The sequence below is a fragment of the Myotis yumanensis genome, unplaced genomic scaffold (genome assembly GCF_028538775.1).
Source record: "Myotis yumanensis isolate MYYU_CA2020_CCGP unplaced genomic scaffold, mMyoYum1.0.hap1 SCAF_3, whole genome shotgun sequence".
Lineage (NCBI taxonomy): Eukaryota > Metazoa > Chordata > Mammalia > Chiroptera > Vespertilionidae > Myotis > Myotis yumanensis.
The window spans coordinates 109,730,588-109,746,882 of NW_027223754.1; the positions used below are offsets into that span (position 1 = coordinate 109,730,588).

A 16,295-nucleotide genomic window follows, 5' to 3' on the forward strand; every position below is an offset into this window, starting at 1 on the left:
ATCGAACCTGGGACCCTTCAGTCCGCAGGCCGACGCTCTATCCACTGAGCCAAACCGGTTAGGGCTGCCAGCACTTTGTTAAATAAAAAACTTTGTATTTAAAAATATTACTTTTTTCTTATGAGAAATATTATTTGGGTATGCCATAAAATTATATGCTATTTGCAGGTGTAACTGCAGTATTTTTAATTGTATAATTGTTTTCACATCAAGTATTGTAACCTTATTCTAAATAAGTGATTTTATAAAAGGTACAAATAAAAATCATTAGAATGAAGATGGAATAGGAACCTCATTAGGACAGCAGCTGACGCGTGTGGTTACCCTGAGAAAAGACTGCTATTTAATGCAAACCACAACAATCCCGCTAGCCTTAACACCTCAGCCCCAGGAAGTAATGTCTCTATTCTGGTCTATACTGATTTTTACTTTGGCAAATTCTCTCTTGATTGGGTATAACTTGTTCTGTATTGTTGTAGAACTCTGTTTAGGATTATTATATGAGGGTTGTTGTTGTTGTCTTTTTAAAAAAGAAACCCTTCCTTAATTTTGATATTTAAGGGGAAAAAATGAGCCTCAGATCAGGGCATAGAGTAGTTTATTGCCTGTGATATTGAAACCTTATTTATACTTGTTTTCCTTTCTTTTTCCTTAACAAATACTATTTCTTCTAGAGCAAGATTTTCCTCTTTTTTGTAGTTATGATGTTCACCTCTTGAGAAGTATAATCATAGTAGTCTTATTAATCTGATAGATTTTTAAGATTGTGCTCTTGGAAGAGATAGTGATGAGAGACTGCTGGTGATGATGAGCCAGATTGAAGCCAGAGGGTTAATTAGTGCTACCAGACAGACTGTATTATGTGGAGCACTTCCATCTTCAACTTGAGAAAGAATTGCCCTCTGCCATGATTACAACAGGATTTGAGTTCATCTTTTTTTCCTTGCCATGTCTTTCTCCCTAAAATCGGCTAATAGAATTTCTTTGCATGTAAAATACCTTTGGTACTAAAGTCTTCCAATTTAAGTTTTTTTTTTTCTTTCTGGAAAGCACACTGAAGATTGTTTCCAGATATTTTGCATGAGCAAATGTGGATTTTTCTAGCAACAGGATGCCTATCTAAAATTCCTGAGTAGATTGTAAAAAAATCAATGAAATTTCATTTTCCCCATGAAAATATTTGTTTTGGAAAACGCATGTTGTTGCACAGCAAGTGGGTAAAGCTCAGACCTGAGTTCTCATGCAGCACTTCCTTTCTGGGAGTGATCCAGGGCTGATTTGCTGTGGCCCTGCTGCTTCCCTAAAACGGCCCTAATGAGTTGAGTGCTGTCATAACTAAGCTTTATTACTAATAAAACAAGGATCTTTATAAAACACTAGGGGCCTAGTGCACGAATTCATGCACCTTGAAAGGAACTGTGGGCTGAGAGGCTGCGATAGGCACAGGGGTGGGTCTCGGCCTATCCTCCGCACCACAGCCCGGCCCCTCCCACAGTGGCCCCTGGTCCCCTGTCTGCCAGCAGCCCTGCTCCCACCGCCACTGCTCTCATGCGCTGATGGCGCGGGCCCTGCTCGCACCCGCTGATGGCACAGAGCGATTGGGGCCAGTGCCAGCAATGGGTGCAAGCGGGGCCTGTGCCATCAGGGTGTGTGAGCGGCGGCTGCTGCCCCAGTTGCCCCTTAGGAGCAGGGGGAGGTGGAGAAGCCCTCAGGGCAATCAGGGCCTGCAGCCGCTGCTCGCACCTGCTGATGGCACTGAGTGATCGGGACTGGCTCCTGGCACTGGCAGTGGGTGCTAACGGGGCTGGCGCCGGCAGCGGGTGCAAGCGGGGCTGGCACCGGCAGCGGGTGCAAGCGGGGCTGGCACTGGCAGTAGGTGCAAGTGCTGGGCAGGACCACGGCGCAGGAGCAAAGAATTTTCAGTAACCACCAGAAGCTCACCCCAATGACAGCAACCAGCATCCCACCTTGGTCTTGCACCCCCCACTCACCTGCTCCACCATCCTGCCGTGGCCAAAACCCGCCATGTTCCGCACACGCCCCCTGGTGGTCAGCACACGTCATAGTGACTGGTTGTTTGGTTGTTCCACCGTTTGGTCTATTCGCATATTAGCCTTTTATTATATAGGATTTACTTTTAGAAATATAAGTAAGTTAGAGAGAATTAATGTTATACCTATAATACCATCATTCAGTTTCTTCCTTTCAAGATGGAAAGGGAAAAAGGAGTATTTAAACTCAACCCCACCTTTTAACCATCTGATGCTGCCTGACTTGAATGACCTCCTTTGGATGTACCAGCAATAGTTGTGATACTTGCCACACTGTGTTTTTCTCACTGTGACCTCATCCCCAAAGTTTTGTTTGTCAAAATTAGAGCACCAGAGTGGTTTTTCATGAGAATATCATCTCCCTGCACCTCAAAACAAACAAAACACAAACAAATAATAGTCATTGCTTTGAAAGTGCTGTTAGAGTTTAATTAAGCAAACTCTAGCTAATTACCTTCCGTAATGATGGAGCTTTTGCTAACACTTCACCTTTGGTGGCTTTCTCTAGAAAAGACCTTGAAAGACACCATAGAGTTGAGAATGCATAGGGGTGGGGTGGGGTGTTTTTACCCCATTACATTGCTGAGGTTTAGAGAGAACACTTGGCTACTTGGCTGCTAGGCTGTCAGCTGCCTCATTGTTTGATATTGTCCCTGCCTTTCCTTTCAGCCCACTTAGGAAAGAGAGAATGCCTGTAGCCTCGCTTGCTAAGCTTTGTAATCTGCCGCAAGTGATGAAAGTCCTGATTAACGGTGTGTCAGACTCCCTTTCTCAGACAAGGTGGGGGTCCCCATTAAAGATCGGAAATGAACTCCAGACTTGACATGGATGAGGGAGGTATCATAACCCTGGCTTAGCAAATTGAGCACAATTGGGATACTATTAAAAACAACAACTACAACAACAACAAAGCTTCAAGCCAGAGTGCCTGGAAAAAAAAAAGAAAGAAAGAAAGAAAAACGCCTTACATAACTCACTGCAGCAGGTTTGGGTTTCCTCTGGTTCAAGTTTTCTTGCCTCTTTGATAATCAAATGATCTGAAGAAAGGCATAGAGTTTCAAGGGAGAAGCTGTATGACAGGCTCACAATAGAGCCATTCACAAGGGCTCTTTTATTAACTTACACAGTATCGCCATCATTCTTAGTCTCTGGCTTTACTACAAGGCTCCATTTAAACTTAACCCAACTTGCAGACATAACTGATCCAGGAATTACTCAATACAACCAGCCAGATACTGTAGCCTTTTTTCCCATTTGATAAAGGGATTTAACACAATGGGCTTTACAGTTCTTAAATGACTCCATTTTCCCCGTCTTTCCGATGTGGTGCTGGTATGACCTTTTGTTCTCAAAAAAATTTCACATGGTTTGATTATATTTTTTAAAAGTATAAACAAACACAATATTCATGCCCTACCTTTCAAGTTAAATTTTAAAATTTTGCGATGATACAGAAATGGAATTCATGTTATAATATTTACACAGCTGATTTCAAAACATTAGATATTATTGTTAACTATTAGATATTAAATTAGGCCTGAAAATATGTTCTTTATTTTTGAGGAAGGTTTTGATACAATACCTAGTAATACTTCAGGATTGCACTTCCACTTTTGCACACTTCTGGTTGTCTGCTGGTTTTTATGCTACTACTTCTATTACAGTGCTACTACACGAATCAGGGCACACTTGGTTAGTCTCTGCATGGAGAAGAGAGGACAGAGCCCCGAGGATATATTTGGTAGCATACCACACTTTGGATCCATACCTCAGAATAGTGGCTCTCAGACTTTATTAGGAACAAAAATCGACAGAATGTTTGATTAAAATGCAGATGCCTGGGTCCCACTCCCATAGACTGATTCAGTAGGTCTGGCGGGAGCCTGAGAATGTGCATTTTAATGAGCACCGCATTGATTCTGATGCTGATACTGAGAACTACGATCCTAAACTCACCAGAGGATGTTGGGAATAGTGATATTCCTCCTGTCGGGCCTGTTGCCTCCAGGTACTCAGGGACCATCTTGGATGAAGTGGCCCCTGGTGTGATTTCCCAGAGCTGTTGGTGGCAGGCAGAGAAAGATGCCTCTAGTACTTGCAGGGTTGAAGCAGCGAGCAACCTTTTCCTGTTCTGCTTGCTTCTGAGGCAGGGATCCACCATAGGCACCCCATTCCCCGAACACGCCTCACTGGGGGCTGGTTCTGGGTATTTGACAGTGTCATCTCACTTCTACCCCATCTTTGCATGATGAGAATTTTAGCATGGTTGTTATCTGCAGTATTTAATCCCAATTTACATCTCCTCTTCAACCCCTATTCAAGAAATTTTAGTTTTTAGAAACAAAGTTATATTTCCAAAGGATTTCCAATGATCCGTGGGTGCTTAAAAGCCTTCGGAGAATTATGGATGTAACACACTTGTTCATTTCATGAAGATGACAGATCGGGGAAAATGTGGTGACACCACTAATGTTCACAGCACTTTGCCTGAGATACAGCTGAGTGTGTTCTGCTTGTAGACTCTCCCTTCCCATGTGGTTGGAGGACTTTTTTATTATGAGAACTTTAATTTTTTAAATTTATTTTTCAATTACAGTTGACATACAGTATTATATTAGTTTCAGGTGCACAACATAGTGATTAGACATTTATATAATTTACGTGGTGATCCCCCCAATAATCTAGTACCCATCTGGCACCATACATAGTTATTATAATATTATTAACTATATTCCTAATGCTATACTTTACATCTCCATGACTAATCTGTAACTACCAATTTGTACTTCTTAATCCCTTCATCTTTTTACCCAGCCCCCCAACCACCCTTCCATCTGGCAACCATCAGTTTGTTCTCTGTATCTATGAGTCTGTTTCTGTTTTGATTGTTTATTTATTTTGGTTATTACATTCCACATATAATTGAAATCATATGGTATTTGTCTTTTTCTGTCTGATTGCTTTCACTTAGCTTAATACCCTTATGTCCTTCTGTGTTGTCACAAATGGCAAGATTTCATTCTTTTTTATTGTTGCATAATATTCCATGGTATATATGTATTATATCTTCTTTATCATTTATCGATGGTCACCTAGGTTACTTCCATATCTTTGCTATCATAAATAATGTTTCAACATATATCTTTTTGAATTCGTATTTTATATTTCTTTGGATAAATAGCCAGACATGGAATTGGTGGGTCACAAAACTAGAGAATATAGCTTCCAGGTAGGCATCACCCAGTTTCCAGAGTTATCAAGATTTATCATATTGTTGGGTAGCTTTTTGTTTTTTCTTAAATGTTGCTTGTGGTTTTCTAATTGGTTCCGTTTTGGAATGAATAGAACTTGAGATATTTTGCTCAGGGCCTGAGTGCAGTGGTCATGAGTAGTGATTTGCTTATGTGCTCCTCAGGAATGTGTTCCAGAAGACCTGGAACTGAAGAAGAAGGTTTTTGCTCAGTTAGATGGAATCATCGGTGACGACGTTGTCCTCAGCAGCTCCACCTCATGCCTCTTGCCTTCCCAGCTGTTTGCTGGGTTAGTGCATGTGAAGCAGTGCATTGTGGCTCATCCTGTGAGTATGTCAAACCTGGATGTTGATCACATCTCCTTCTGGTTTTGGGGAGTATTACATTTTGTTTAATCCACTAGTATTTTTTAATTGCTTTGTTGACATGTAATTCACATACCACACAATTCAAATTGTACAATTTAATGGTTTTTAGCATATTTAGAAAGTTGTGCAAGACCAGCATTTTCTAAAAGAATTTTATCCAAAAATTTTTTGGATTGTATCTATGTACCTAGTGCATAGTGGGACAGAACAAGCAATCCTTACAGACTTTCACCCTCAAGTAACTCACTGTCCAACCAAGGAGAGAGAATACTAAACTAATAATTCTCCTACTGAAGAAAAAGTCTAATTAAAATAATGTGTACACTGAGTAGGATTGTATAGATCTGTCATTTGTACTGTGTGGGATAAGTTTTGCTAAAATGCAGATTTTTGAGTCTCACTTGAGATTTCAGTTCAGTACGAACCTCTCCTTCTCGGTGGTCCCGTCCACCCATCTGTTGTAATTACCTGGGCAAACTTACTCACTAGGAGTACAGTAGGAGGCTAGTAGGCAATGGGTTTAAAGTTGGCATCAGGCACTCAATGCTTCTTCTTGAGATTAATGTGTTAGTGTGAGGATCAGAGAGAGGAGTCACGGATCAGTTGGTGGATATTCGAGTCCCAACTGTGAGCTCAGCATGACCTTGGAGAACCCGGATGATCTGTTAGAACAGAAAAGCTAGCTTAGCTCAAGTCATCAGAAGTATGACAGTATAGGATGATGATCACATCTTTAGTACCACCAAGCCTTTGGAGGTGAAAGCTCGGGAGAAGCTACACTAAGAGGCTGGGAAGATCAGATAGAATCTAGTTGGGCTGATGAGAAGAGTGTATGAGTTTGGGAAAGAGTATAAGAAAGACCCTAGGCTAAGAACTACAATCGACTATGCAGAATTATGAGGGGACCAGCTGAACTGGAAGAGCATATGCACTTGGGAGTCAGAGGAGAAAGTGAGAAGGTTTGGGAAGAGTTGTGTTGTGGAGAAACAGAATTGCTCTGAGGAATTGGACTGGTTCAGGTACAGAGCAGTGTGGTGATGCAGTAGAGACACTGTCTTTAGAAGGTCGACTGAAGGTGGCTCAAGAGGGGGAAGCCAGTTCACAGAACCTGGGACAGCATTCCATGTGTGAATGGCCCCAGGAGAGGTTAGAACCTCTAGAACTGAGAGCAGGGATGTTCTTCCTTCTGAGCAAGAGTAGTTCAGAGTGAGGAGGTCTGAGGTTGACACAGGGAGGTGAAGGAAAAGAGCAAGTCACAGATGCTGGCTAGATTTTATATGGGCAAAGAGGGATGGCTTGGACTACCACTTGCAGGGCTGTGTGGTTCAGGATGTCTAGATAGCCTTGTACTGAAGTATAATGGAAAGTGTGAAGAATGATTATGAAATAAGGAGACTTAGGCCCATAGGACATAGAATAAAACCAGTCAAATACAGTTACCATTCAAATACAGTTGAATTAGCACCACGAAAACCTTAACTAAAGCACCTAAAGGCCACGTTCTATGAAGCTTGTCAGTTTTGATTTCTGTGACATTTACATGCCCATAAAATCCCTTAAAAACCACAAACCACTTATTAGATTGTTACTCGATTGCTTCATTGCTTGAAAGCTTGCAATGTTTAACCAATGTTTTTACTTCTGAGGCAGTTTAGAAAAACAACAAAATCAAATTGTTCAGAAATTAACTCCTAAATCCTAAGATAAGACTTGCTCAGTGTCACTAATCATCAGGGAACTGCAAATCAAAACCAAACCACAATGACATATCACCTCACACCTGTCAGAATGGCTATCATCAAAAAGTCAACAAACAAACAAGTAAAAAACAAAACAAAGAATTGAATCTATGAATAAAACATATGAAAAGTCAATAAACAAGTGCTAGTGAGGATGAGAAGAAAAGTGAATCCTCATGAATTGTTGGTGAGATTACAAATTGGTGCAACCACTATGGAAAAGAGTATGGAGGTTCTTAAGAAAATTAAAAATAGATCTAACGTATGATCCAACAATCCCACTTTGGGGTATTTACCCAAAGAAATCCAAAATGCTAATTCAAAAAGATACATGCACCCCTATATTCATTGCAGCATTATTATTACAATAGCCAAGATATAGAAGCAACCCAAGTGTTCATTAATAGATGAATGGATAAAGAAAATGTATGGAAGACAGTATGGAGTTTCTTCAAAAAGTTAAAAATGGAACTCCCATTTGACCCAGTGATCCCACTTCTAGGAATATATCCCAAGAAACCAGAAACACCAATCAGAAAGGATATATGCATCCCTATGTTCATAGCAGCACAATTTACCATAGCTAAGATTTGGAAACAGCCTAAGTGCCCATCAGCAGATGAATAGATTAGGAAACTGTGGTACATCTACACAATGGAATACTATGCTGCTGTAAAAAAGAAGGAATTCTTACCATTTACAACAGCATGGCTGGAACTGGAGAGCATTATGCTAAGTGAAATAAGCCAGTCAATGAAAGAAAAATACCACATTATCTCACTCATTTATGGATAATAAAGACCATTATAAACTGATGAACAAAAATAGATACAGAGGCAGAGCAGCATCGAACAGACTGTCAAACTATAGCAGGAAGGCTGGGGAGGGATGGAGGAGGGTGGGTAAGAGATCAACCGAAGGACTTGTATGCATGCATATAAGCATAACCAATGGACACAAGACATGGGGGGGTAGGGGAGGCCAGGGAAATGTCAAGGGGGGAAAAAAGGAGACATATGTAATACTCTTTGCAATACTTTAAGCAATAAAACAAAATTTAAAAAAAAGAAAATGTGGTACATATATACAATGCAATATTACTTAGCCATAAAAAAGTAAAATTTTGCCATTTACAACAATATGGATGGAAATAGAGGGTATTGTGCTAAGTAAAATATGTCTGACAAATGAGAAAGACAATATCATTTGATTCCAAAACAAATGAACAAACAAAACAGAAATAGAATTCATAGAAACAGATACTAAAGGGATGGGGGCCAGAAGGTTCGATGTGAGGGTCTGGGTGAAAAAGGGGAAGGGGAATGTAGTTCATAATATTGTGATAAGTTACATGGTGACAGATGACTACCAGAATTAGTGGGGTGATCACATTGTAAGGTATGAAAATGTTGAATCACTATATTGGACACGTGAAATTAATATAACCAGTATACCAACTATATTTAAATAAAAAATAATTGAAAAAAGACTTCTACTACATTCCATTTTAAATTACCAATGGGTGAGACCACACCTTACTCATTTTCTTCTGTCCCACCAGCCCAGTGCCTCTGACCAGGTGCTCGATCAGTGACTGTTGAATAATGACATTTCTCTCCTTCATACCATCCCAGTATTGCTGAGTTTTACTTATTTAATGACATACAAACTGCAGAGTCAAAGTCAGTCAAACCTCAGTTTAAAAATTAACCTGTCATTACTTTTATAAATTATTTTAAACCCAAATGACATTAACTAAAGCAAATCAAATCACACAGGTTAACTACCTTTGGAATTTTATCCCTTTTTCCTTCTGTGCTGGTGTCATTCACCTTTTGATCATACCAATGACCTCTGCAAAGGACAAAAAGCATCTTGGACAATTCAATCTTAGCTGGACCGGCAGTACCTACGGAACCCAGAACCTTTTTTGTTTTGTTAATCCTCACCTGAGGATATTTTTTCCATTAATTTTTAGAGAGAGCAGAAGGGAGGGAGGGGGGGAGAGAGGGAGAGAGAGGAAGAGAGAGAGAGAGAAACATTGATGTGAGAGAGACACATCAATTGGTTGCCTCCTGAACATGCCCCTACTAGTGCCTAGGATTGAACCTACAACCTAAGTACGTGCTGTTGACTGAGATTCAAATGTGCGACCCTTTGGTACGCGGGCTGGTGCTCTAACCAGGGCCCATTGGTAACCTTTGAGGAGCTGCAGAGTTTTCTGTTACCGCTGTCCAGGCAGGAGCAGCTCAGGGTGTCAGCTTACATGCTGCTGCCCTCAGCTCGGTGCCCATCAGTGGGATCCTCTGTCTGGACAGGAAACAGGATAAAGGAAGAGGAAGCTTGTTCATGCCCTGAAAGATTGCTGTCTCCACCTTGCACAGAAGGGCCATCTGCCAGGGAGTTTTGACATCACACATGTTCTCTAGGTGGGCACCCATCCAGTGGGCCTTCAGCACTGGTTGTGCTCTCTCAGCATCCAGGTAGTTGAAATGGGATTTAGAGGGGAAAAGTAACAGGTGAAGCAAGAGGGAAGATACAACCATTCTCCATGTCCTGACGTTCTTTCTATCTGATATTTTTTTGCTACCTTTCCCTGTCTGTCTGTCTTCCCTGTAGAGGTGTAGAGGCCATTTGGGGCAATGTTTGCCAATGACTGTCTGAAGGTCGAGTTTGGTGCATTCTCTCTTGGTGCTTAGATTCTATGTCAGCAGCCCATCAAGACACCCTAGGTTTCCACCAATAGTTTTAGCTGCACTTTATAATTAAGTTTTCCCTTTTTCCTTCCTTATTTCAGTTGGGATGTGATGGTCCTGTGGAGCTTATGGGGCCTCATTAGTGCATCCAGTGCTCTTGGTGTTCCTCTGTGTGTTACAGATGCTCCATAGATGGAACTGCCTTGGAATGACACATGTCAGCCCACAGGATTTCGGCCCTGGATGGGAGCAGCTCCCAAAGGCACAGCTCTAGCCTAGGTACCATTCAGGCCGGAACTGGGCTGCTGCTGGGATTCAGTCAGGCTGGCCTGCACAGGTGCCTAGGGTGCTCCCGCCCAGCACTCCTTACCGTGCATGCACCTTCTCTGCTGCACCTCTGAACCCACTTGTCTACATGCAGGTGGTCATTGGAACGGTCCATTTCTGGGTTTGCTGTGTATGGAGAGTGCATGTGTCTGTGTGTCCTGCACATTGCACAGTGCTGCCTGCTCCAGATTGCCAGCTCCCTGGTCACATGGGCTGCTTTTGCTTTTTATCTCTGTGGAGGACAAACGTAAATTATCAAAATACTGAGAGATGAAATCCTCTGAACCAGCTGTGAACAAGGACCCCTTCGTTTTTGTATCATGTTGTAAGAAGAAGAGGCGTTTACCTGGACAGGAGTGCCCCCGCTGTGTGGGTATGGGTGGATCTTTCGGAGAAGGGACAGCCTGCCTTTCATCTGTGAGGTTAACTTCTTTAATTGGCTGCAGAGAGAATAAATGGACTCTGTGTCTGGGCTGTGCTATCATCTGATCACATGCCTCCGGCTCTGTTCCAGATTCGGGCAAGGCTTTTCACAAGGTGAATGGAGAAAGGCTTCCTGTGCTGCTCAGCTCAACCTGAGCTCTCAGACAGCCTTGGGCCACAATCTCCTCTTGTGCCTCCAACAGGACTCAGTGCAGGAACCAGTGTGCTTAACCTTTAAAGCAGCAGTCGCCAACCGGTGGTCCGCGGTCCACTGGTGGTTCATGAGGCCCGAAAGGTTGGCGACCACTGCTTTAAAGAAATCACCTCTTTTTCTTCTTTGTTTTCCCCATTTCTTGAGGGCCTACTTCTCTATCTTCCTCATAGACCAACAGCGAAGGCCTCTCCTATGTCCCTGTCAGAAAGGGAAGAACACTTCAGGAAGTAGCTATTCTTTCCTTTTTAGTGGAATCACTTATATTGTTTTTCTTTCCTCTCCCTTCCTCTCCTCACATGTGTACCATATTAAATGTAAGGGGCACCTGCCATGATTGTCAGGATCCTTCTGTGAGCATGAAATAGGGATTAATTTCCTTATCATAGAAGGAGGCGCTCTGGCAAGAATGACCCCATCCAAGCCCTCAGGCACCTGAAGGTCCTTTTCCAGCAGCCTATCAACTTGAGCTTGGGGACACAGCAGAGGGCCAATCCCTATAGCTATGACTTTTATTGTGGGTGCTAGGGAATAGCTTCAGGACTCTGAACTGGAGGGGGAGTGATCAGGCTCCTGCTTTTAATTTTGTTGTTGTTTTGTTATTTTTGTTAATCCTCACCGGAGGATATTTTTTCCATTGGTTTTAGAGAGAGAGAGAGAGAGAGAGAAAGAGAGAGAGAAATATTGATGTGAGAGAGACACATCGATTGGTTGCCTCCTGCAGGTGCTCCTACCGGGGCCAGGGATTGAACCTACACCCGCCCTTGACTGGGAATCGAACCCACAATCCTTCTATGCATGGGCTGATGCTCTAACCACTTAGCAAACTGGCCAGAGTCCTGCTTTTAATTTTTAAAAAATACTTCATTGTGATAAAATACACATAACATTTACCACCTTAATTATTTTAAGTGTTTAGTTCAGTGACATTAAGTACATTCACACTGTTGTGCAACCATCACTACCATCCATCTCAAGAACTCTTTTCATCTTGCAAAACTGAAACTCTGTCTCCATTAAACAACTTCCAATTTCCCTCCCAGAGTCCTGGGCAGGCACCATTCTCTTTTCTGTACTTTCTGTCTCTATGGATTTGACAGCTCCACCTTACAAAGGGTCACCTGGCAATGACAGTTGAGCCTGCAGGAGGAGGCCAGGGAAGAGAGGAGTGTCAGAACCCAAGTTGGAAGTGATGGCCTGAGCTAAGTGTATAGCAGAGGGAATAGATTTTTTGAGAGATGTGAATATAATTGAGAGGACTTTTGCCACTGATGGAAAATGGGTGAGGTAAGGGAGAGGCAGGGACCAAGGATGCTTCTTGTTGTACTAGTTGAGTGTTCTTGTCAAGATGGAGAGCTAGGAAGAGGAGCAGGTGTTGGGGTGGAGAGCCATGAGTTTAATTCATGGCAGGATGTGATATGTCTGAGGGAAAGTATCCAGTGCACAATTTAAATGTGGGTCTGGAGTAGGAGGTGCGCTCTGGTGAGGTCTCAGCATCTTGATGGCACTAATGCCCTAGGAGCTGACAAGCCCTCCTGGAGAGTCTGGACACAGGGAGTCTAAGGGTGCAGCCTGGAACACCATCACTCAGAGAGAGCACGGGCAGGAGCAGAGCCTGCAAGGAGGACAGAGACAGGGAACTAGCAAGTTTTCGTGAAGATGCTTTTTAACTGTTTGTCTCCATCTGTGTTTGCTACATGAAGCTTAGAACACCGAAGAGACCCTGAGCCCAGCATCCCTGCTATACAGTGAGATAAAGTTCATCTGATACACTGTTCCAGTTCCTATAATTCTGATTTTTAAAAAGGCCAGAAGTGAAATGTTTTTTATAAGAATTCAATGATTGAGGCAGGAGATAGTGATTCAAGTGAGGCATTCATTTATAATTTACTTTTAAGAGGGCTGAGCAAGTGTGACCAGGGCAGACTGGGAGCAGAAGCCATGAAAATATAGCTGTATTTGCACTAGCCACCTCTTCTAGGCAGTGTCCTAGGAGAAATACATTTTCTTTTCCTTTTCTGTTAGAGTCATTTTAAAATGGATACTTCTTGTAGTTATTTGGTAACATGAGGTCCTACCAATTTTCACCTATGTATAAAGGAAAAACCACCTACAAGCAGCACCTGGGAAAGTTTACTGCAGCACGTGAGGTGTCGGGTTGTGTTAAGTGGTGCTGTCTGTGGACATCTCATAATTTTCCCTGGGAATCTTCAAGAATGGTTCCTCGAAGTCAACCAAGAAAATCAGCCAAATATTTTGGTGCTGGGCTGGACAAGCATTTCCATCAGGACCTGCTCCTGAGGACCGTCCCTCTTGTCCTAGACTTTGAACCCAGGTCAAGGCTGCAAGGGGGGCAGGAGGTGGTTCTGGGGCTGTGCAATTTATAGGTGAGGTTCGACTGGGAAGGTTCGTGTCTGAGACTCAACATGGTCAAGTTAAGGAAATGCCAAGTTTTGGGAAGATGCTGTCAGTCATTTCTAATGGACACAGAATTGCAGGACCAATGGTGACTGTCCTGGGAAGAGGTGGCTGGGATCGGTGTGAAGCCTGCACATCTGGTAGCAGTAAAATCCCCTAGAGGTCAGGGCTTTGGGAATAGCTGTAATGTATAGGATGGTGGTATGAACCTCCAAATTTTAACTCTTATGTTGGACATGATTCTTTAAACAAAACGATATAATCCGGTGCTGGAGTTCCTTCTTTTTCTCTCTCCTTTGTGAATGAATACTTTGTTTTTTGAGTTTGCTGTCATTGGGAGCTGAATCCAAGGTTCCTTTCCAGAGAGGAATCTGCCCATCTGACCATCCGACAAAGGCGGCGAACAGGGTCTGCAGAATGATGCCCAAACTCTGGAGCTGCCTGTTGACTGTCTTCACTCCTGTCTCATAAGGTGAATCCCCCGTATTATGTTCCTCTGGTGGAGCTGGTCCCCCACCCGGAGACAGCCCCTGCGACAGTGGACAGAACCCACGCCCTGATGCAGAAGATCGGACAGTCCCCGGTCAGGGTCCTGAAGGAGGTCGATGGATTTGTCCTGAACCGCCTGCAGTATGCGGTCATCAGTGAGGCCTGGAGGCTGGTGCAGGTACGCAGGCTGCAGTGGCCAGTGGGGACAATAGCAGGGGCAGTCTGAGGGAGGGAGGGTGGTAGAGGGGATGAGCGAGGGGGGAATTGGGGATGATTGCTAGCCAAGAGGGAAAGCAGAGGGGAAACAGCTTCTGGGGGCAGTGGCTGCAGGGCGTCAGCGTTCAGGCCTCCTCGCTGTTTCTGGAGTCTGTCAGCTGTTTTCTCAGGTGCAGTGAAAAGGCAATGATGATAAACCTTCATTGTGTCAAAGATGCTGTTACATGGAGTCATTTGATGTAGGACAGGATGATAGACTGTTTGCTGCTCCTACGTGTGATTGCCGCATAATTGTCTCCGGGTGACATGCTGCATTTCCCATAGACTCAGACCACTCGCCCCCAGTGTTATCTTTTAGGAGGAAAAAAATTGCATTTTGAGTAGTGTCCACATGTGTCCTCTAAACAAACCCAATTTATTTCAAGAGCTTGAGAAGAAACTATAATCTTTACACTTGTTAGTAACAGGCTTGTCGTATGTAGAAAAAGAACATTATTTATTTTTTCACAATTAACCTCATCCTCTAATGAAAGGATTTTGCATGTCACTCAAGAAGTGGCCTCCCTGCACACACTCCCAACCACATTTGTATGGGGACATGGTGCCCCAGGACTCAAAGTGCAGGATGGGTTTGTGCTCAGGTGGGTGACAGCGCTGCCACCTGCACTGGGCCCACAGCTCCTATCTGAGCCTTCTGCAGGCCTGTGGGTCCCAGCCTGGGACAGGGACAAAGACTCCACTCCTGCAGCTCCCAATGCAGGATGCAGCGGCCCTTCTGCCTCCCTGTTTGTTATTTGGGCACAGCTCTGGAAGTTCCTCATTGACCTCACTGCCCAGTGCATTTGCCACACAACAGCTGCAACTCCATGTTCTCACTGCTTAAATCCACTTAGTGGTCTTGTATCTGCAAGACAGTGCTGTGGTTCCCACCATCAAGTTTGCACTTTTAATTTCTTAGCAATTGCAGAATGTCTTTGAATTTCATTTTGTGGTAAGATATTTGAAAGAAACACTGAACTTAAAACAACCCTTTGGAGAGCTATTTAAAATATTTCCACTCGTCTAAAGTAGGGGAACAATATAATAGATACAAGAAAAACTCAACATTACAGTAAAACATGGGAAGAGCCACAGAGGATTCTGTTGTCCCCTTCACTGGTTGGAGAGGTGGCACGGTGGAGCAGACTATTTGTCTGCTTTGTCTGTTTTCTTTATTTTTTATTTATTTTCTTTATTGATTAAGGTATTACATATATGTCCTAAACCTCCCCATACTCCCCCCCTACTCATGCCCTCACCCCCCTGGATACAGATCCATTGGTTAGGCCTATATGCATGCATACAAGTCCTTTGGTTGATCTCTCCCCTTTACCCCCTCTCTCCCCTACCTTCCCTCTGAGGTTTGACCGATTGATCAATGCTTCTCTGTCTCTGGATCTGTTTTTGTTCATCAGTTTATATTGTTTATTATATTCCACAAATGAATGAGATCATGTGATATTTATCTTTCTCTGACTGGCTTATTTTGCTTAGCATAATGCTCTCCAGGTCCATCTATGCTGTTACAAATGGTAGGAATTCCTTCCTTTTTACAGCAGCGTAGAATTCCATTGTCTAGATGTACCACAGTTTTTTGGTTTTTTTTATTTTATTTTTATTTTTCGCTTAAAGTATTACAAAGGGTATTACATAAGTGTCCTTCCCCCCCCCTCCCCCGCCCTTGACAAGCCCCTGCCCTCCCTTACCCCCCAGTGTCTTATGTCCATTAGTTATGGTTATATGGGTGCATACAAGTCCTTCGGTTGATCTCTTACTCCCCTCCCTCCTGTCCCCCAACCCTCCCTGGCCTTCCCACTGCAGTCCGACAATCAGTTTGAGGCAGCTCTGCCACTGTATTTATTATTGTTCAAAAGTTTGTAATGGTCTTAATTATCCATGAAAGAGTGAGATCATGTAGTATTTTTCCTTCATTGACTGGCTTGTTTCACTTAGCATAATGCTCTCCAGTTCCATCCGTGCTGTTGCAAATGGTAGGAGTTCCTTCTTTTTAACAGCAGCATAGTATTCCATCGTGTAGATGTACCACAGTTTGCTAATCCATTCATC

General features: G+C 43.1%; 1 protein-coding gene across 1 annotated transcript in view; it reads left to right on the forward strand.

The window, feature by feature from the left end:
- The window catches only part of CRYL1 (crystallin lambda 1), a 188,615-nt gene that overhangs the window by 117,506 nt on the left and 54,814 nt on the right, over window positions 1–16,295 (forward strand). The window contains exons 4-5 of the mRNA XM_070409337.1: window positions 5,467–5,628; window positions 13,957–14,151. Coding sequence (XP_070265438.1) covers window positions 5,467–5,628; window positions 13,957–14,151 — 357 coding nt within the window. The remainder of the gene's footprint in view (window positions 1–5,466; window positions 5,629–13,956; window positions 14,152–16,295) is intronic.